General features: G+C 52.5%; 2 protein-coding genes across 2 annotated transcripts in view; both read left to right on the top strand.

Moving 5' to 3' along the window:
- Nucleotides 1–22,453, top strand: part of LOC131096330 (zinc finger protein 551-like) — a 184,137-nt gene that overhangs the window by 14,469 nt on the left and 147,215 nt on the right.
- Nucleotides 891–1,811, top strand: LOC131096448 (olfactory receptor 14J1-like; the record flags this gene model as incomplete). Its single annotated transcript, XM_058044786.1, has 1 exon — nucleotides 891–1,811. A coding segment is annotated over exon 1 (921 nt), but the record flags the coding sequence as incomplete, so codon positions are not given.

The raw sequence follows: 22,453 nt of genomic DNA, 5'->3' as shown, positions 1-22,453 counted from the left end.
CAGGACAATGCAGCTGCAGCTCCTGGAATGATCTCCTCAAGCTGGAACATCCCAATGCCTGCAGACCCTGTGAGTACATTCTCTGATTGTCTCTTGTGCAGAGTACCCAGGGGTGCCCAGGGCTGTCCTTCAGAGCAGGGTCCTGCAGCCCAGGGTGCTGTGCTGGGGCAGGGACTCTGCTGCTGCCAGGGAACACTCTCAGCCAGCCCTGGCAGCTGCTGCCAGCACTGGGGGACAAGATCTGGGTGGGAGGTGACAGCTGGTAAGGCTTGGAAATGTTCTCCTTGTGTGGTGAGGATGCTGCATTGTTCAGGACTGCTCTTAGCATGGCATTTAACTGCAGCACATTTCCAAGTATATTATACAGGGAGCATAGCAAGGCAGGGGCTGCATAAAAGCGAAAATCCTGCTTTTTTAATGTACTGCTCTGGGTTGCATGGATGGAGTCTATAGATTTTCATCTCTCAGTTGAGAATGGAATAATAAAAACATTTTGTCTCAGATCTGGATAAAGCAGGCAGTCACAAATATCTGCACAGGGCCCCTTTGAGGCAGCATCAGTGTTGCTTTTCCAGCCTCCTCAGGGTTGCTCTGACATTCCTATCAGAGCCTGCGGAGCCAGAGCATCCCCTGGGCAGTGCCAGAGCTGGGAGGGGTCTGCAGGGCAGAGCTGAGCCCCCAGGGCTGGGCTGGGCTCTGGCAGCACTGGCAGGGCCCAGCCCTGAGCACAGGGAAGCAGCTGCTGGCAGGGACAGCTCCAGGCAGAAGAGCCCGTGGCAGGCAGAGGGGGGAAAGTGCCCCCAAGATGTGCTGGGATATTTAAAGTCCTCTCCAAACCCAACTATTCCTTGATTACTTTTCTTACAGATCCCCGTGCCAAGACAGCTCAAATGTCCATCAGCAGCTCCATCATCCACTTCCTCCTGCTGGCATTGGCAGACACGCGGCAGCTGCAGGTCCTGCACTTCTGCCTCTTGCTGGGCATCTCCCTGGCTGCCCTCCTGGGCAACGGCCTCATCATCAGTGCCGTAGCCTGCAGCCACCAGCTGCACACACCCATGTTCTTCTTCCTGCTCAACCTGGCCCTCAGTGACCTGGGCTCCATCTGCACCACTGTCCCCAAAGCCATGCACAATTCCCTTTGGGACACCAGGAACATCTCCTACAAAGGATGTGCTACACAGCTCTTTTTCTTTCTCTTCTTTATTGTGGCAGAGTTTTATCTCCTGACCATCATGTGCTACGACCGCTACGTGTCCATCTGCAAACCCCTGTACTACGGGACCCTCCTGGGCAGAAGAGCTTGTGCCCACATGGCAGCAGCTGCCTGGGCCAGTGGCTTTCTCCATTCGCTGCTGCACACAGCCAATACATTTTCCCTGCCCCTGTGCCATGGCAATGTCCTGGGCCAGTTCTTCTGTGAAATCCCACAGATCCTCAAGCTCTCCTGCTCCAAATCCCACCTCAGGGAACTGGGGCTAATTGCAGTTAGTGCCTGCTTGCTATTTGGTTGTTTTGTGTTCATTGTTTTCTCCTATTTGCAGATCTTCAGGGTCGTGCTGAGGATCCCCTCTGAGGAGGGATGGCACAAAGCCTTTTCCACCTGCCTCCCTCACCTGGCTGTGGTCTCCCTGTTCCTCAGCACTGGTACATTTGCTTACCTGAAGCCTCCCTCCATCTCCTCCCCATCCCTGGATCTGGCTGTGTCAGTTCTGTACTCAGTGGTGCCTCCAGCCCTGAACCCTGTCATCTACAGCCTGAGGAACCAGGAGCTCAAGGCTGCTGTGAGGAGACTGATGACTGGACGCTTTCAGGAACATTAAACTGCTGGTCAATTTCTGCAAATCACTTGTAATAAAACTAGTTTTTGATATTTCTTGTTGGTTTCATTTTGGAGATTTCTTTCCTTTGTTTTAGTTTTTCCATTCTGTCCACAAAGAAACATCATTGCTTGTGCCATTTCTCATTTTGTTTCTCTCCACCTTCCCTGTGGCCACAGGGGACTGCACTGTGTCAATCGGGGACTGCACTCTTGGTGTATTTAAAGGAAGTAAAGCATGTCCCAGCAAATTTTTCTGCAGAGATGTCCTTTTGTTGCCTTCTCTGGAGCTGCAGCAGCTATGTCTGTGTGCAGAGCTGGGGGCAGATCAGTGCTGGCATATCAGCCCCGCTCCTGCTGGCCACACCATTCCTGAGCCAGGCCAGGAGCCATTGGCCTTCTTGGCCACCTGGTCACGCTGATGGCTCATGTCCAGCCTGCTGTCCATCAGTCCCTGCAGGTCCCTTTCTGCCTGGCTGCTGTTCAGCCACTCCATCCCCAGCCTATAGCACTGGGGCCAAATTGCAGGGTCTGGTACTTGGATTTTTTAAACCTGAAATTGCTGGATTCAGCCCCTCAATCCAGCCTGTCCAGGTCTCTCTGCAAAGCCCTTCTATGCTCCCACAGATCAACACTCACATCCAGCTTGGTGTCATCTGCAAAGATGTCCTAGGTTCCAGGGGCCCCCTCAGTGTCACAATGGCCTCTTGGTTACACCACGCCCTGCACTGTCACACTGTTCTCCTTGGGTCCATGAGACCATGCAGAGCAACAGTGGTCTCCTTGGTTCAGTGGGACCCCAAAATGTGACAATGGACTCCTTGGTTCCATGGGGCTTCACATGTTCTTGTTGGTGCTGCAGTTTCACAGTGGCCCCTTGGTTCCATGAGGCCCCAGAGTGTCACAATGGCCCCATGGGTACATGAGGTCCCACATTGTCACCATGGTCTCTGTAGTTCCACAAGTCCCCTCAGTGTCACAATGGACTCCTTGTTTCTACGAGGCCACACAGTGTCACAATGTTCTTCCAGATCCCCTGAGGCCCCCTCGTGTCACAGTGGACCCTTGGTGACACAGGATCCTGCACTGTCACAATGTCCCCTTAGTTCCATGAGGCCCTGCAGTGTCACAATGGCCCCAGAGTGTCCCAATTATCACAGAATGACAGAATCAAATAGGCTGGAAAAGACCTTTGGGATCATCAAGCCCAACCAATACCCTCATACTGCCTTGTCACACAGACCATGGCACTAAGTGCCACTGAAGAGGGACAGGGACTCTGCCACCTCCCCCTGGCCAGCCATTCCAATGCCCACTCACCCTTTCTGTGAAGAACTCCTTCCTATTTTCCAGCCTGAACCTCCCCTGGTGCCGCTTAAGGCTGTGTCTTCTTGTCCTGCCCTCCAGCAGATCCACACTCACACCCAGCTTGGTGCCATCTGCAATTTTTGAATGGTGGACTCGATCCCCTCACCCAGATGATCAGTGAAGATATTAAACAGGACTGGGCCCAACACAGATCCCTGGGGGACACCACCAGTGCCTGGACACCAGCTGGGTGCAGCACCATCCCCACCACTCTCTGAGCCCAGCCTCCAGCCAGTTCTTAAATCTCCCAGCGAGGAGGGAATGTGCCCAAGCCGTGGGCTGCAGCTTTTCCAGGGAATGCTGTCAGAGACAGTGTCAAAGGCTTTGTTGAACTCCAGGCACACAACATCCACAGTCTTTCCTGCATCCACAGGTGGGTCACCTGGTCATAAAAGGAGATCACTCAGGCAGGACCTGCCACTCCTAAATCCACACTAGCTGGCTCTGACCCCTTGGCCATCCTGTGGGTGCCCTGGGATGGCACTCAGGGTAATCTGTTCCATAACCTTGCTGGGCACCCAGGTCCGGCTGACAGGCCTGGAGGTCCCCAGATCCTCCTTCCAGCCCTTCTTGGGGATGGGCTCACACTGGCACCTCCAATCCTCTGGGAGCTCCCTGCTGAGCCAGCACTGATGGTAAATGATGGAGAGCAGCTTGGGGAGCTCATCCACAGCTCCCTCATTGCCCTAGGATGGATCCTGTCTGATCCCATACACCTGTGAGCATCTGAGTGGCTCAGCTGGTCACCCACTGCTTCCTCCTGGATTCCAGGGGCTGTTCTGCTCCCTGTGCCCATCTACCAGCTCAGGAGAACACTTGTCCTGAGGGCAACCTGTCTTAATATTGAAAATTGAGACAAACTAGGTGTTAAGTAGTGTAGCCTTTTCCTTATCTTTGGTTACTATATTCTCCGCTGCATCCAATAAAGAGTAGAGGTTCACCTTATCCCAGGTTTTGCTATTAGTTTATTTATAGAAACATTTCCTATTATTTTTCACAGAAGTGGCCAGGTTAAGTTCTAATTGAGCTTTCACATCTCAGCTTTTCATTCTGCATGACCTAACAGCACCCTTAAACACTTCCTAAGTTGCTTGAGCTTCTATCCAATGTTGATGCTTCCCACTTAACATTACTTTCTTGAAATGTGCCCATCCTTCCTGGGCCCCATTTGTTTTTAAGGGCTGTTTCCCTTAAAACAATCAGTACCTGATTTGGTATTCTGTCGGTTTCTCGGCTGTTTTAATGACCTGGAAAGGCCCAGGATGTTCTTGGGCAGCCCGCGCTCCAAAGGACGAGAAGAGGCTTCAGGGTTTTTCTCGGTCTTCAGTGTTTATTAGTTTTTTATCTAAAAGATTTTCTCTCGGCCCGACAGAGGTCTGCACAGCAAGCCAGCCATGAGCACACTGAGAGCCCCCGGGGCGGTCACCTATCTTTATAGTCAAAACTACATATACAATATTTACCTATTTCCCCCAATACCTTTTACCCTTATTGACCAGTACACCTTTAGTAATAACCAATCCTAAAGTGCCAACATCACCACAGAAGATGGAGGCCAAGAAGAAGAAGAAGAAGGACAGGACACGCCCCAATTCCTCCATCTTACTTCTTTAGATCCCCCTGTACAGAAATCTTAAACCCTGTGTTTCACACTCTAATTAACTTATCCCTTCACCATTCACCCCAGTGAAATCCTCCCATCCTCATACAGGTGTCGTCTCCCGTACAGGAGTCCAGCCACCAGACACTTCTGGCAACATTCCAGGACCTCCGAGCCCCCCAAGGGTTGTCTCGGTCACTCTGCACATCAGTCCTGAGGTGCTGAGATCCCACAGTGTTCCCCAAATCTGCCTCCTAAACAGGCCAAATTCTGCCCTTCCTAATTCCAATGTAGAAATTTTGTTACTGCCCCTCCTTCTTTCACAGAATATTGAAAACTTGATTATTTCATGGTCACTCTGCCCCAGGCTGCCTCTGAGCCCCACATCTGCCACCAGCCCTTCTCTGTTTGTGAACAGCAGCAGACAGAGCTTTCCTTGGCAGTGGGAGTGTTACCAAAAATTTAGTAAAACAGAAAACTCCTTAACCCCAGTGTAGCATTAAGAAGCAGCATTCTTTATTCAGCTGGATGAACAGGGGATAGCTCCTCCTAAAGCCGTGCATGCTGAGTACAGGAGAGTTTCTCTTTATTTTCTGTATTTTGCATACATATTCATTGATTGTCCTGGACTAAACACACATGTGACAATCGTTTCCCGAATATCATTAACATATTTCCCCTCCCCTTCACCCATGTCCTGGGGGCTCTCTGGTGGTCCCTGGTGGTCGTGGACCCCAATGTTCCTGTGGGCCTGGCTGAGCTGGCAGGACACTGAGGCTGCTGAACTTCCAGTTCCCCTTCTCACACAATGAGCGTTGTGTAGTTTCTATAGGCCTGGGTTTTTGAGAACAAGCTCCAGGTGTCAGCTCAGCTGGTGGAGACAATTTATCATCTGGTAACAAGAGGTCACAGAGTGGGTTGTGACATCACAGAGTGGATTATGTGAGGTCATTGAGAGCTATGACATCATACACTGCCTCTGTGACATAACAGAGCCAGCTGTGACATCACAGGGCAGAGGTCTGACATCACAGTGCAGACTACGGCATCACAGACTCTGGTGTGACATCAGAGACCAGCTGTGTGACATTGGAGAATGGGCTGTGACATCACAGAGCAGGCTGTGACATCCCAGAGGGGCTGTGTGACATCCCAGCAGGGCTGTGTCAGGTCACTGGGTTGATCACTCTGCCCCAGCTCCCCCTCACAGTTTCTCCCAACAACTCCAACGCTGTCCATGCCCAGCAGGGTCCCTGTCCCCCGGGATCCCCCCGGCCCACCCGGAGCCACAGCCTCCACCAAAGGATGTTCCACAGGATCCACCCCAGAGCCTGACAGGGGACAAGGGGCCAGGGCTGTGTGACCAGGACATCAAGGACGGGGATTATCCAGGTCACTGTGGCCTGGATTGGGTTGGCCAGGGCAGGAAAGCTGTCTGGCAGCTGGAGCAGGATCTGGGAAGGGCCTCCAAGGTGGGGCTGGAACCCTTGGGCTGTGAGCAGAGGCTGAGGGAGCTGGGCTTGTCCAACCCAGAGCAGGGAAGGCTGAGGGGCTCCTCATCCCAGCCTGGCAGTGCCCGCGAGGAGGGGATGGAGAACACAGAGCCAGGCTCTTCACCAGGGGCTGGGAGGAGACAAAAGCCGATGGGTGGAAGGGGAAAGAGGGGAGATCAGCCAGGGCATGAGCAGATGAAATGAGTCAGGCTGGTTTCAGCATTTCCTCAATACCAAGAGCAGCCTGACCTCCCTTCTCCATCCACCACTGATAGATTTGCAAATCAGGAATTGTTGGAGCTGTTCTGTCCTCAGTCCAGGACAAGAGTTCTGATACAAGAACTCAATTGTGTTTATATCTATCACAGAACCACACTAGTCAAAAATTATTTTCAGTATGCAAATCAGTTGTGAACAGTGGACTCATTAGACATGATGGGACATTGCACATAGCTCAGGGAAGAGTTTATAATTGTGTGATTGTTATTTTAATGGTGTAATTTTTATTAAGTTATATCCTGTTCAACTGTGGTCTGTTGGCTAGGTCCAGTGTGGGCTGGAGGGAGCTCAGATTTGCACAAGGCTGCTCTGAGTGCCAGCCTTGGATAGGGAAAATGGTGGGGTGGGGGTAGGGACAGAGTCTGATTGATTGTCAGCCATGAAAGGTCCTGATTTTCATACCCAGTCAAACTGCAGGAGGAGGTACTTGAATTTAGTGTCAACTGGAAATTGCACATATCAATTTATGAACAGGGAAAAAAAAATTAAACAGGACCTAAAAAATGTTTCCTCACTGTCTTTTAAAATAGAACATATTCAGTTGAATGCACTTCTGAAATCTCTCTTATTAACCACACAAGATTTGGAAACTGAAATCAAATTATCCCCAGAGATTTGGCTTGTTTAGCTGTTCTGAATGTTAATGAGCCCTGGGACACTGAATTCCTGCACTGAAGAGCTGAAGGCTGAACAAGCCTCTGGAGCAGGAAAATTCAGCAGCAGCCTCCAAGGTGCTGAGGATGTCAGCAGCCCCCACTGAGGCCATCCCTGCCCAGAGACCGTGGGGGAATGGGCAGACAAGGAGAGCGTCCCTGGGCCTGGGGCAGCACAACTCAGAGGCACCAGCGGCTCCAGCTGGGAAATGGAGTGTGGAATGTGGCTGGGAAAGCCCTGCCTGGGCTGTGCCAAGCAGGACACACAAGCCCTGACTTCCATCCAATAGAAAACTCTGTCAAGGAAATATTTAAAGGAATTACAATTGTTTCTGTATTCTGAATTGGACTTCCTGGAGAAATACCAACAAGAGATCCTCAGGAGCTCAAAACAACAAAACACTCTTTACTGGTAACTTTAGAAAATCAGAGAATTTTTGGCAAAAGATTTAATATGACATTCAATCAACACAGAACACTTCTTAAAGCACTGACTTGGCCCAATCAACTTCACAAACTCTAAGCTATTTGAATTTTACATTACTCAAATTTGCAAAAGGACCAAAATAGAAGAAAAGCACAGAAAGAGAGAGAGGCAAAAAGGATACAGAGGAGCATACACAGACGTACCAACTCCTGGATTCCAGTAGCGTTTAGATGGAAATTCCAAGACGAGGTAGGGTCAAGATAAGTGCTTGCCTTGTAGTCAGACTTCAATACCCCTTGGTCTTCCTGGGCCCTTCCCCCAGGTGGGCCTTGGGCTCATTTGGTCCCTCAGGAGCTGGGCTGGGGCTGCAGAGGTGGCTGTGGAGCATTGCCTGTGCTGTGCCAGGGACTGGCAGCCACTGCTGGGCTGGGATAGAGGCTCTGGGGGAATTGGGGTTCCAGGGCAGGGCAGGGCTGGGGTTCCAGGGCAGGGGAGGGCTGGACCTGCCCCTTCCTCCCCTATTGGAATAAGATCCCAATATTACCAGGTAGATTGTGCCTGGGCTCCTCTGACCCTTGCTCCTGGGCCAAAGGCAGCAACTGTGGTGTTTCACCTCAGGGACATTTTTGGCTGGCTGGATGGTGCAGCAGGTGAGCGCCGAAACAAGTCCAGGCTTGTGGAAACTCAGTTTACCTCAGGTGAGAAGGCTTCAGGCTAAGGTGAGGAGGAAAAGGAGAGAGAATCTGCCGGAGGGTTAATATCAAGAGTTTATTCCATGATCACAGATGTCTGAATCTTAGGTAACATCTCCAACAGAATCCTCACCACATGGCCTGAGTGACTTTTTAAGCTCCGGGGGGAGGGGGAGGGAAGGGACAGGTTAGCCACCAACCAGGTGGGAGGGGCAGGGTCTCAGGCAACGATGACACCCAGACAGGCCAATGACCTCTGGGTACAGGGGCATCTTTTGAACCTGACCAACCACACGATGGCCTTGTTGGAATGTTAAGACTGATTGACAGCCCCGCAGGGGTTGAGGGGGAAGGGGAAGGGGAAGAGAGATATTGCCACACCTGGGAAGGGGCTGGGAAGTTTAAAACAGGAAATTGCAACACACTGCAACACTCCCCACACAGGAAATGTCTTGAGCCAAGAAATTCCTCCACTCTGTCACAATAGGGAATACTGGAGGTGAAATCCCAATTCTGGCCATGGGCACCTAGATAAGAAGGACAGTTCTTTTCCTTAGGAATGAAAGCCCCAGTTCTCAGTAAATTTCTGGTTTGATTGTTTGGATTCTGTTTGGTTTTGTTGTTGCTTTGTTTCCTTGTTGTGCCTGAAGTGTCCAGTCACCAGCAGAGTGACTCTTGCCAAGGAACTCTGTGCTGCTGTCCCTTAATATTCAGTCTGGTTTTTGCTGCTCCCTTGCTGGGGATTTCTTCAGCGCTCTCAAGGCCTTGTTGGTAACAGGGTGAAGGAGCCCTGGCCCAGGCTCTGGCCCTGGGGGACACGGGGACACTGCCGGGGGGTCCCTGTCCCTCTATTCCACCCCCAGGGCCCCGGCCCCCAGGGCCCTGTGTCAGGCTCTGGGGTCGATCTCGTGGAACATCCTCTGGGGGAGGCTGCGGGGCCGGGGGCAGGGGGACCCGGGGGGACAGGGGACCCCACTGTGCATGAGCAGGATTGGACTGCTCTGGGGGGAGCTGTGAGGGGGGCCGGAGCAGAGTGACCTCCCCAGGGACCTCACACAGGCCCTGTGATGTCACACTACCCCTGTGATGTCACACTGCCCCTGTGATGTCACACTGCCCCTGTGATGTCACACAGCCACCTGTGATGTCACACTGCCCCCGTGATGTCACACTGCCCCTGTGATGTCACACAGCCCCTGTGATGTCACACTGCCCTGTGATATCCCAGAGCCAACTCTGAGACGCCACGCTATGATGTGATACAGCTGCTCTGTGATGTCACAGAAGTCTCTGTGATGTCAGAAAGTCACTCTATGATTTCACAATCTCTACAGTGATGTCACAGCCTGTTCTATGATGTTACACAGCCACCCAGTGTTGTCACAGCCCACTCCCTGATGTCACAGAGCCACCTTCTATGATGGCAGGATCTGCTCTATGGCCTCACACTCTATGATGTCACAGCCAGCTCTGTGATGTAAAAACCCCCCTCAGTGATGTCACAAAACCCTCTCTGTGATTTCATACTGACACTCTGTAAGGTCACAGCACATACTTTGACATCACTGCCAGCTCTATGATGTCATGCAGCCATGCCATGATCTCACAGCCTGTTCTGTGATGTCACAAAGTCCCCTCTATGATGCTGTAGCTGCTCAGTGACCTCACACAACAAATTCTGTGATGTCACAGCCCAATCTGTGACCTTACACAGCCTACTCTGTGCTGTCACTCAGCCCCTTGCTGACATCACAGCTGCTCTGTGGCTCTGTGACACCACCACAGAGGTGCTGCTGTGACACAGCCCCCTCTGGGCCATCCCACAGCCCCTGCCAGTGCTGAGCCCCTGTGAGCTCTGTCTGTGCCCTGCTGGTGTCCCTGAGGGGCCCTGGCAGTGCCCCAGCCCTGCTGGGCTGTGCACAGGAGCTGCTCCTGGCCAGAGCTATCTCTCTGCAGCACTGCCCTTGCCAGGAGCTGCCTCTGGGCCAGGAGCCCGGCCCAGCTCAGCAGCACAGACACAGCACAGGGACTTTAATGAGCCTCTGGGACTTTGCTGCTCTTTGCATCAGACTCAGTCCCTCAAAGTGTGCTCAAAAAACCTTCTCAGGGACTCAAAAAGAGGGTGAAACACTGAAGTTTCTCATACTTTAAATAGATCCATCTGAGGGACAGGACTGAGAAAATGTCCCCAGGTTCCAGGTAGAGCAGAACACTGGTGGCAGTGATGACAGCTGGGGACAAGCGAGGGAAAGGTGTCTCTGCTGCTGAGCAAACCTTCGCCTCTGTCCCTGCAGGCTGTCAATATCCCCGGCTGCCCCACCTGGCTGGGCCCTTCCTTTGCTCACAGCTCTGCCTCCTGCCTGCCTCTGCCTGCCCACACAAAGCCTGGGGCTGCTCCAGGCTCCTGCTGGGGACGTGCTGCACCACAGCCCTGCCCTGGCAGGGAAATTCCTTTCTGCTGGTGTTCAGTCTGGACCTCCCAAGCTGCACTTGGTGCTATTAGGTCTTCTTCAGGCTTATGCCTACTATGAAGAAAAGCTCCAGCCTCTCTGAAACCACCCATCCATCCCTCCCAGGCTATTCCCTTTCAATCCTCAGTCTCTACACCACTGACCACAGAGGCCGCAGACTCTCCCTGCTGGTTTTGTGATGAGGCCTCCAAACCCCATTCTGGGAGATTTTTGAGTCCTCTCCAAGGTCTGTGAAAAGGGAAAAATAGCATTCGAAGTCATTTTCTCCTAAATCCTACAGTGAGAGAAAACGGGTCAGTATCTTTAAACTGAATGGGGACAAATTAACATTTGTTAGAAGGAGGAAATATTTTACAATTAAGAAAGTGGCAGGAAACTGCAGCTGTTTTTCCAGAGAAGTGGATTCCCCATCCCTGGAATTGTCCAAGAGCAGGAGTTTGTGCAACCTCTCCCATTGAAACCCTCTCATCCCCAGTGACAAAATTCCTGCATTGTGGGTTCTCTGATGTTCTGGGTGCCCTCACAACGCTTCTGGCCAGAATGTCTGCTGAGGGCAGCCAGGCTGCTGCAAGGGCAGTGACCTCACAGCCATCACCATGGCAGCCCTGTCCCCTGGGCCTGGCTCTGCCCTTTCCTCTGCCCCTGCCTTGGCTCTGCTGCCATGAAGAGTTTTGTCATTAATATCTTGTCCCCAGGGTGCTGGGGCCAATGGCTTCCCAGTCAGGCTCCTGGAGCAGAAGTGGCTTTTCAGAGCCCAGCCAGGAATGAGCCCTGAACCAGCAGCTCTGCAGTGGTGGCCACCAGGTCAGGCTGCCAAGGGAGGCTTCTGGCCATGGCCTGCAAGCAGCTGCTGCTGCCAAGGTGCCTTTGGTGCCTCAGGCTCTCCCTGGCACAGCTCCCAGCACGGCACTCTGCCCTTGTGCCCGAGCCCTTCCCTGTGCTGGGGCTGGCCTGGGGCTTTTCCTGCAGCGGGACCTGCCCTGCTGATGGCACAGGAAAGGCAGTTCCTGCTGGAGCAGGAGGCTCTGCCTGCAATGGGCTCCAACAACTCCAACAAGGTCCTGTTTGCAAAGCCCCCAGTAAGCAATGAAGGAGGGGAGTCACACTGCTTTGGGGGTGAATAATGCTGAAACTAGCCTGACTCCTCCATCTCAAAGTTCAACATCCTCAGAGGGAGCTGAAGCTGTGGCAGAGCTGGAAAAATCCCCAGAGAAAGGAACAACCGAGTGACACCACTGAGAGCTTCTGCAGCGCTGCTGAGCTGGCCCAGGCTGGGCACATCTGACTGACAGGGCAGCACCTCAGATGAGAAAAGCCCCATCCCAAATTTTAATGGCAGCATCTCCTGACATTTCCCTTCTTGAGGGGTGTGGGGATTCCTCCCAGTGGTGGGGACACCCTCAAGGTCACTGCTCCAGGCTGAGCCAAAGGGAATTGCCCATGGTCATTGGTCTGGGGGAGTGACATAAATCTCTGCTTAATTACAGATTTTCCTTAATACAGTTGCTTTGAAATAATTTCCTAGTGCTCTGTATAATATATTTTACGTCTCTTGCATCCTGGCATGAATATTTCTGATTAAGGAAATTTTGTCTAATCATTACCATAATAGAGAAAATATATTTATATAAATATATCTGCCCATGACAGGAACCCTGTGAGTGTCTGGGACATCCCGGCTCTTTGGCAGCCTGGGGACTCCTGGGATGTCATCGTGGAGCCCCTGTGAGTGCCTGTGACAGATCGGTGCCTTTGCAGCACAAGGTCCCCTGGGATGTCACCATGGAATGGCTGTGACTGCCTCTGAGCACAGGGCTCTTTACCATCCCCAGAAAGCCCTGGGAAGTCTCCATGGAGCCCCTGTCTGTGCCTGTGACATTCCAGCTCTGGAACAGCCTGGAGACTCTTGGAAAGTCTCCAAGAAACCCCTCTGAGGGCCTGTGACAAATCTGATCCTAAGCAGGAAACGACCACCAGCCCCCTGTTGCTATGGGCAGTTTTCGTGGCAACCGTCCCTAGCCCCCTGTTGCTATGGTCAGTTTCCATGGCAACCATCACCAGACCCCTGTTGCTATGGGATGTTTCCGTGGCAACCATCACCAGCCCCCTGTTGCTATGGTCAGTTTCCATGGCAACCATTCCCAGCCCTCTGTTGCTATGGTCAGTTTCCATGGCAACCATCCCCAGCCCCCTGTTGCTATGGTCAGTTTCCATGGCAACCATCACCAGACCCCTGTTTCTATGGTCAGTTTCCATGGCAACCATCACCAGACCCATGTTGCTATGCGCAGTTTCCATAGCAACCATCACCAGCCCTGTGTTGCTATGGTCAGTTTCCATGGCAACCATCACCAGGACCCTGTTGCTATGGTCAGTTTCCATGGCAACCATCCCCAGCTCCCTGTTGCTATGGTCAGTCCCTCGGCAGCTCCATGGAGACCCCATGCCAGGGGTGGTTGCCATGGACACCAGCTCAGGCCTTCAGCCACAGCCCGTTGCCATGGCAACCATTGGCAGCCCCATCCCCAGGCTCATGGGATCCCAGAACCACAGAATTGGCTGAGCTGGGAGGGACCAATCAGGATCCTCCAGTCCAACTGCTGGCCCTGCACAGGACACCCCAACAATGCCAGCCTGGGCCTGGCAGCGCTGGCCAAACACTGCTGCAGCTCCGAGAGCCCTGGAGCTGGGACCCTTCCCTGGGGAGCCTGGGCAGGGCCCCAACAGCCTCTGGGCAAAATCCTTTTCCTGACATCCAACCTGAGCCTGCCCCGACTCAGCTGTAGCTCTTCCCTCCACTCCTGTCCCTGGGCACCAGAGGGAAGAGGTTCCCACAGCCCCAGCCAGGGACCCGCTCCCAAGGCTGTTGCCATAGCCACCAGGGCTGGGACCAGCTGGGATGCTCGGTTTCCATGGGCCGGGGTTCAGGAATGGGATTCCCCAATTTCCTGGCCCTGCTAAAACCACGCTGCCCTTGCTTCCCTCCCGCCTCCCATGGAAAGCACAAAAGGCAAAGATCCCGGGCTGGGATAAGAACAATTTATTGGGAACAGCAACGAGATAAGGAAAAAATGGAACAGAAACACTATTGATAACAGAAGAGATAAGAAAAGCTATTTACAGGGAAAACTACAACATCAACAGCAGGCTCTTCCTGGCCAGGTATTTCCCCCTGCCTGGAAAGCACACCCTTCTCCTCTGGGGAGAGAGAGAGAGAGCCCCTTTCCAGCCCCTGGCAATGATCTGAGGTGAGAGTGAATGTAATGACAGGGCCATGGGAAGATCCTCATGCTTTCACTGCCACATCATGTCATTGGCAGGGGCAGGAAAAGGGACAGCTGTCTTCCCAGCATGGGTTGCAGGGAACATGGATCACCAGGGGTCTTCCCAACATGTGACTTCCAATGGGGAAACAAGCTGGAGCTGGGCATGAAGCTCTTCCTGCAGTTGGGGCACTCACAGAACTTCCTTACTGATGACTCCATTGGTGTCTGGTCAAGTCCGAGCTCATGGAGAAGCCCTTCTCATGATGTGGGGCAGTCTTAGGGCCTCTCCCCAGTATGGAAGTGCCGATGGGTGCTAAGGGTGGATTTTTTCTTGAAGCCTTTCCCGCACTCATGGCAGCGGAAGGGCCTCTCCTCTGTGTGATTTTGCTGGTGCAGAGGAGATGGGAGCTGGTCTGAAACCTCTTCTGATACTCAGGACACTCGGAGGGCCTCTCCCCAGTGTGGATGCACTGGTGGCGGATCAGGGTTCTGCTCTGCATGAAGCTCTTCCCACACTCCAAGCACTTGTGGGCCTTCTCCCCATCATGAAGCTGCTCATGAGCCACCAGCTTTGAGGTCTGGTTGAAGCTCTGTCTACCTTCCTGGCTCAAGGTGGGTCTTTCCTCTTCAGAGCCCCCTGGGCTGGGTTTAGAGCCCCTCCTCCTGTGAGATCTCTGGGGCTTTTCCTCCACACCACATTCCTGTGCTATGGAGCCGCTCAAAACAGCCTCTTTTACGAGGTTCTGCCATGGGGATTTTTCCTCCCTGGTCTCCATGCTCAGCTGCTTTTCTGGAGGAGTAAGGACAAGGAGAGGATGGGATTTGCCTCCGTACCAGAGGGAAGGGGAAGGAGATCCCCCCAGTGCATCACTGGCAGGATGGCATTGGCAGCAGGGTTGTCCTGCAGCTGGGGGCCATGCTGGGCTGGGAGATGGAGCAGGAGAGAGGAGGAAAGGGGCACTGACTTCCTCCTCACCTTCCTGGGTGACCTGGGGCATCTTCCTCTTCCTTGCAGCTTCCTCTTCCATCAGGTGAAGGTTTGGGAATGAGAAATTTTGTTTTGGGATGAAAACAAGGGATGAGTACACTAAATTTTGTACTGGTTAGAAGGCAAACCAGGGGAGGGTCTAAACCAGAATTACTATCTAGCAGGCAAGGTGCTCCTGGTGTTAAAAGTCTCAGAATATATCCAGGTAGAAATGCTTGGATCCTCCCTCTGGGCAGAGCATATCACAATAGGATGATGGAATTTTATCAGTCCTGCAGTGACACTCAATGGCCCATTCACAGAAGATATCTCCCCTGGAGGGCGTTATCAGGGCTGAGTCATGGAAGCAATAAAGAACACTGCCCCACCTGTTTATGGCAGTTGATGAAGATGGGGATTGAAAACATGCATTTGGTTACATCTTACATTGCAGCCTGAAACAGTGGGGTAATCCCTGCTTGGGTGGGTGAACACCACCCCCCTTACCCAAACTGGCTCAGCTGTAAAACCCCCTCCCTGGGAAGGCCACACACACAGGGGACAATGTCACACTTGGCCCCCTCCAGGGGAGGTCTCTGTCCCGGTCATGCTTTTTCACAGGCTAGGCGACTTTGCAAAATGTTAGAATAATTTTTTTCTTTGTCCCTGTCACCTTTGTGACAGCTACACAGAGCTTCCCCTTCATTTTCATATTCTGTATTTGGCCTAATTTCCACTTTTCTTTTATCAGAATGTGCCAGCAGCTGAGCTGGAGCTGTTCAGGACCAATGGAATTTGGATTTGCCACAAAATAGCTTCTATTGTAAGTTTATATAATTTTGGGATTTGTTTGTGTTTTCATCACGTGACTTGTGGGAAAAGCAAATATTCATCAAAGTATTTTATGCAGAGTTAAGTTTGATTTCTGCAAAGTTTATTTTGTCCGGTGCCCAAGGGATGCTCTGTGCCTCTCACCCTGGGGGATGCTTGGGAGGGGCTGGGAAGGGTCCCTGTCCCTGTCACCCCAGGCCATTCCCCAGGGGGTGTCCCTGTCCCTGTCACCCCAGGCCATTCCCCAGGGGGTCTCCATCATTCTCACCCCAGAGAATGCCTGGAGGGTCTCCCTCCCTCTCATACCCTGTGCCAGGGGGTACTCAGGGCAGTCTCTGTCCCTCTCAGCCCAGGGGATGCTCGGGGGTCTCTGTCCCCTCACCCTGGGGGATGCTCGGGGGGTCTCCATCCCTCTGACCTCAGGCAATGCCTGTGCAGGGCTGGGGACCAGGGACTCTGTGTCCCTCTCACCGCTGAGGGTGCTCGGGGCTGGGGGGGCTCTCTGACCTTCTCACACCTGGGGAGGCCGGGGGGGTCTCTGTCCCTCTCAGCCCTGCTGTGACCCCACCCAAACATCATCGGGCTCAGAGGGACAGAGACACCCCCAAACCCCCAGAAGGGCTGAACCTGGGATTTGGTTTGGGGCTGAGGGTTTAGGAAGGGGCTGGAATTGGGGCTGGGATTGGAGTTGGGGCTGAGATTTGGATTAGCGATGGGATTGGGGTTAAGGCTAGACATGGGATTGGCTTTAGGGCTGGGGTTGGGATTGGGTCTGGGGCTAGAGAGACTGGCACTGGGATGAGATTAAATACAGAACTATGAGTGTGTCTAAACATGGTCTGAGATTGAGACCAGGATCAGGGTCAGGTTTGGGACTGAGCTCACCCAGAGCAGGATAGGGAGAATGTTACGGTGGGAAGGTTTGGGAAAAATCCTTGTTTGGGGAAAAACAAACTGTGAATGCCTTGCGTTGGGGATTCCTCCCACCCATGTCCATTTCTAGAAGTCACCTGATGTAAAAAATCAAGAGTGAATCAAAAAACCCACCAGGAGTTTCCCATTTCCAGTCTCATCCCTCTTGGGTTATGGTTGGTCCCCCATCTCAGGGCTGGTGGGGATCCCATGGGTCCTGGGGATCCCCCCTCTCCAGGCTCCTGCTTTTGGATTTTGGGAGGTTCTGGAGTCCCAAGGTCCCCATCTCCAGCCTCCTCTCAATCCAGCCACTTGGGGTTCCCCTTTCTTTCCACCACCCGGTCCTTGTTTCGGGCAAAATCAGTTGAAACCCTCCAAAAGGAGTTTCCTCTAGAATGCAGATTCAGCAGCCCCACCCTCAGCCAGTCCGGGAAAATATTTCCGTGGAGAAAAGTGGAAAAAAACTTTATTCTACAGGCAAAGCATTCACCAGCACTAAAATTGAACAATAGTAAGCAATAAAACCTCCTGCTGCTCCAAAATAGATGATAAACTCCGGAAGTCCCTCCTTGGGTTTTAGCTCCCTGCACTCAGTGTCTTATCAGTCTCTTATCAGTCTCTTTTCAGTCCCTCCAGCACTGGAAATGCTGTGGTCCAGGCTCAGCCAGGTGGGCCACAGGTGTGAGCTGCCGGTGGTGTTCTGGCTGTTCAGTGCAGAGCAGATTTAAACAGCTCCAAAGAAAAAGAAAAACCACAGTCCAGGGAACTTCTCTGCCTCAGCGAGCTAAAACTAACTAAAAGCAAAGGAGAGCTCTGTCCTGCTGTCTGTCCATCCAACAGCTGGAATGTGGAGGAGTGAGTGCAGTGTATGAAAACAAACTGCAGCTTCTTCCTCCTCCCCTTCGCTCTCAGAACCAGCCTTAAAGGTGCAGAACTCATTTCTGGGCTAAACAGACTGATGGGGTACGAGCATCATGAAGTCACCCCAGGACACCCCTCTCAGGGTCAGGGGGTCCCGTCCCCGCCTCATCTCCGGGCTGCCGGGGGTCCCCCAGCTCCGGTATCGCCCCTTCCCCTCTCCCCATCCCAGGGGTCCCCCGTTCCACAGCCCCGGCTCTCACGGCGATCCCCAAAACCAATGTCCCGCCCCGTCGGTACCGGGCCATCCCCACGTGGACCCCTGGAACCCTCCCGAGGGGCGATCGCGGCTTCTCTGCCCCCGAAAAAGCTCCTCTTGGGGAGCCCGGGGATACCCGGGGCTCGACTCCGGGATCTGCCGGCTCCGAACACTCTCCAAAAAATCCTCCCTGAGACCCCTGGCTGGAGCCGGGGCGAGCTCGGCCTCCGCCCTCACCTGCGGCTCGGGGCTGGGGGCGATGCTCCCGGGGCAGGGGGTGCTGCAGGCTCGGCGTGCGGGCGCTGCGAGCGCCGCGATTCTCCCGCTCCCGCTCCCGCTCCTCCTCTCCCTCCTCTTCCTCCCGCAGTTCCTCCGCTGCCAGCCCGGACCTCCCTTTCCCACCGCTCTGCCCCGCGGCCCCGCAGCACCGGCTGCTGGCTGGGGGAGCCCCCGATCGGCCCCAGGGCTGGGCAGGGGCTCGGGGACCCCCCCGGGGCGGATCCGTCCCCCGGCCCGAGCCCCAAATTCCGCTCCGGGGCCGCCGGGCTCTGCGGGCCCGCCTGGCAACCGGTGAGTCATCGGCGAGAAAAGCTCTGGTTGGCTGGAAATTGTTCAGCGCGTCCTCTGATTGGCTGGAATTGTAAAAGGCGCTACGCCCTGCGGGTGTTGCTGGGAGCTGCGGATTCCTGGCGGGAGCCTTTTCCCATTTCTTTCTGTTCTCTGAGACCTCTTTCCTTTTTCTTTCTCTCTTTGAGACCTCTTCCCGCTTTCTTTCTCTCCCTTTCTCCTCCCCATTTCTTGTTCCGTTCAGTCCACGCTCAATAATCGCCGGTTGCTTTCCCACGCTCTCATTCGGTCCTTCACTGGGGTAGAGGCGTCTCTCCCTCGCGGGGTCGTAATCCATGGACAGGGTCCCTTCCCACCCCAGTCCTTCCAGGACTCGCTTCTATTTCCTCCCTCCCTCTGCTTCCAGAGGGGAAGGTGCTGGAAAATGTCCGTCAAAGCCACCTTTGCTGTGTGCTCTGGGAGCCCACAGAGCTGCTGGATCTACTCCCCTTGGGAGAGAAGCTCCTTGGGAGGCACGGCAGGAGCAGCACCCTGGGAGCCTCGGGAATGCCCCTCTGGGATCCACGGCACACACTGCCAGGGTCTGGAATTCCAGTTCTCAGCTATGAAAAGATGTTCCTGCGCTTGAGGGCAAAGCTGTCAAGAAGGAGCCAAAAGTGGAGCAGGATCTTACAGTGGCATTTCACTGCGAGTCTTCATAACTTCCCCCATGGTTGTTGTAGCTCCTGAATTGGGAATTAAATCTGGGCACGGTCATTGGTGTGAGCTGCCCTGGGTCAAGGGAGATACTGAGAGAGAAACAGAGCAGGCAAAGAGAGGCAGGAGAGAAAGGAGGGCACGAACACAGTCAGCTGAGAAGGTGGCACTCTGAAAACAGACCAGAACTGACTGAAAAGGAATATAACAGAAAGGAATAATTTTGCACCTTTTATTTACTATCAAAATACAATTTCTTCCCCTTCTCACAAACCTCTTGCCAGTGTCATTCAGCAGGGCTGTCAGAAAGTCCTTCATTCTGGGTGGATGTTCCAGGCTGCAGCCACAAGGAAAGAGGGAATGGGGATTTTCTTGCTCCTGGGGAGTTTGACATCCTCAGCTGAGGAGAGGAGGAGGCACCATAAGAAAAGGGCAGCTGGGCTTCACCCTTCCACAGGAAAAACGGGGGAGGGAATCTCTCATCCTGTCTGCTGCTGCTCCCACAGGGATGTGAGGGCTGATCCCAGAGCCCCAGTGGTCACAGTCAGGGCTGCCCTCAGGGAATGCTTGCCTGGTACTGAGGGGCAGCGTGGGAGCATGTTATGGTTTGACACTGGCACAATGCCAGTGCCCCCATGAAAATTCCCTCTCCCTGGCATCTGCTGTGAGGTGGTACCCGGGAATAAGAAAAGCAGGCTCCTGCTTAGGGAAAAAAGGGGAAAAAAAAACTTTATTAACTAAACTACAAAAAACTAAACCACAAAAGAAAAAAAAAAAACAAAAACAGAAAACACAAGGCAAATGAAAACTACACAGAAACACTTCCCTCTCCTCCTCCAGATCCCCAGTAGAATTATATTTCCCAAAATTATCCACACTCGGTCTGGCACCACCCTTTAGAAAATCAAATCTTCAGCTCATGAAGATTAGACGGAGTCCTTCCTTGTGCCACGGACTTCTTGTCACAATTAGCACCGCCCGGAGTCCTGCTATCTCGTGACATCTTCTTTCCATGCCAAGGTGCTCTCACCACCAGGCATGGGATGGGGCAGAGGCCTGCTTTCAGGGTGGACCATTTAAGGATGCCTCGTCTCGTTCCAAGCAGAGCACACTCTCATCTCTGGGACCTTTGTCCCCCCCATTTCTTCTACACGCCCTGGGGCCGAGGGGTCTCAACACCGAACTCTCCTGGCTCCGAGCCTCCACTTCCCCCTGCAATGCAGCCTCTGTATCACCAGGAAACAGTCCATGGATATACAACAAAAGAGTCCAGCAAAATTGCCACTCCATCTTCCTCCATTCCTTCAACATCTCTCTTTCTCTTTGCCAGACCCCCTTACTGGCCTGTTTCTTCCTTCATCCTCCACTCTTATCCCTTTTCTAGGAAAGGTAATGTTCTGTGAAGTTCTCATTATCCACAAGGGTTAAAAGCTCTCCCAAGCGGCTGGGCTGCTCACAGCCCTGCCCCTTCTCCTCCCAGCCATGCTGCCAACAAATGATATCAAGTTTCAAGATAACAGTTCAAGCACAGGCTGCATTCTCTCTCCATCTCCAAAAGGGGGGGGGATGTAAACAGGTTGCTCGGTGCCCCCTCCACCCTTCCACCGGGTCCGGCCTACCATAGATGGGCCACGTGGCTTTCCCCTCCCCCAGCCCAGCCAGCAACTGGGCCGGGGGAGAGACCCAACTCCTTCCCACTGGAAATCCCAAGAGAGCTCTGAAGGAAAAGAGCCCTGCTTCTAACTCCTTGGTTTGTGGTCTCAAGAGGCGGATCCAATGTCCCACTGGTCAAACCAGGTGCTCATCTTAAAATCCGAACACCCATTGGTGACCACAGCAAAAACAACAAATCCCAGATGTCCCATTTCCGGTCAAACTGTTGCCCGATTGATAAATGACACAAAACTCGGATAAGTTTTGTGGGTGCTTTATTAAGGGCCCGGGGAACTGGGGGACTCACATCCCAAAATCCCAGCCCCCAAATTCAGAAGTATGGGTGCTTCCCTCTTATACATGCGATTCACAACAAAGTCTCCAAGGAACAGTTTCCCCGTTCCCCTTGCCTAGCCTCCAAGAAACAGTCCTCCATTCCCCTTGCCTGGTCACAGACCCCTTGTGATACATTCCTTGGTTCACAAACAAGATCATTAATCCTCTGCTTATCTTATTCTAAGAGCATTGTATGCTGCCTCTAGACAGGTTAGCATTCTTACTTTCTTGCACTAGTTTAATTATTTATTAAATCCCTAAGACTACCTGCTAGGTTACACACAAAACTCAACACACTTTTCAACTGCTACAAAACTGCTTTTTAACAAACCAGTTCACACACAACTCACTATAATTAAATATTTTGCTAAATTTCATTTCTTTTCCAACATTTCCCCCCTTTTGAGCATCCTTCAGTCCTGCTGCAAGGATGCTCAATCAACAGTATTGACAGTAACATCTTCATAACGAGGTGGGGAGTGTTCCTCATTCTGCCGCCCACGGGTCATCGCCTTCAGCAACCGGAGAGATCACCTCTTTTCCTTTTCGATCACACCCAAGAGGCATCTATATACAATCCATATAGTCACTAAAAATACTAAAAACATTAGTACATACTGTATAGCAGACGTAATCCAGCCAGACAGGTGAAGCCCCAAAGAATCAAATACTGCTCCTATCCAATTATGCTGTGCTTCCCTTTCAATTTCCTTGGTTTTTGTTTCCACTTCTGCCAGTTGAGAAATATCTTTCTCAACTTCAAGTGTAACATTTGGAATGTGTACACAGCAATGATCTATTCTCCTACTCAGGTAACCACAAACTCCATGTTCCTTTAACAGTAGCAAATCCAATGCCATTCTGTTTTGTAGGGTCATTCTTGATGTAGCTTGCAATTGCAAATTTAGATCCTTAAATCCCTTCTTAGTAGCTGCTGCCAACCTTTCTGTCTGTCCTAACAAATTGTTGAGCATTTCCCTGTTTCGATATGTCGCTACCGGAGGGAATAATGACTCCAATATCCATCCAAATTGCACTCCTGAGCCAGGTTCATGCCACTGCTCCTCTAGGGATTCTTCCCTCTTTCTGAGTCCTTTCCTTTGGATCAATCTGTTCTGATTCCAAAATAAATTTCATTATGCGGGTAGGTACCACTATTTGTCCCATTGGTGTAACGTACCACCCAAGTTGATTCTTCTGTGCCCCTAGCAAGTTTATTAGTTTTCCATCTTCTATTGAATATTTGGGCTCCTGATTCAGGTATGGGGTAGCCGGATTTGTTCTTACCGGTACCAATGCCATTTGA

Source organism: Melospiza georgiana, unplaced genomic scaffold (genome assembly GCF_028018845.1).
Source record: "Melospiza georgiana isolate bMelGeo1 unplaced genomic scaffold, bMelGeo1.pri scaffold_29, whole genome shotgun sequence".
Lineage (NCBI taxonomy): Eukaryota > Metazoa > Chordata > Aves > Passeriformes > Passerellidae > Melospiza > Melospiza georgiana.
This window is presented reverse-complemented; position numbering and strand designations above follow the sequence as displayed.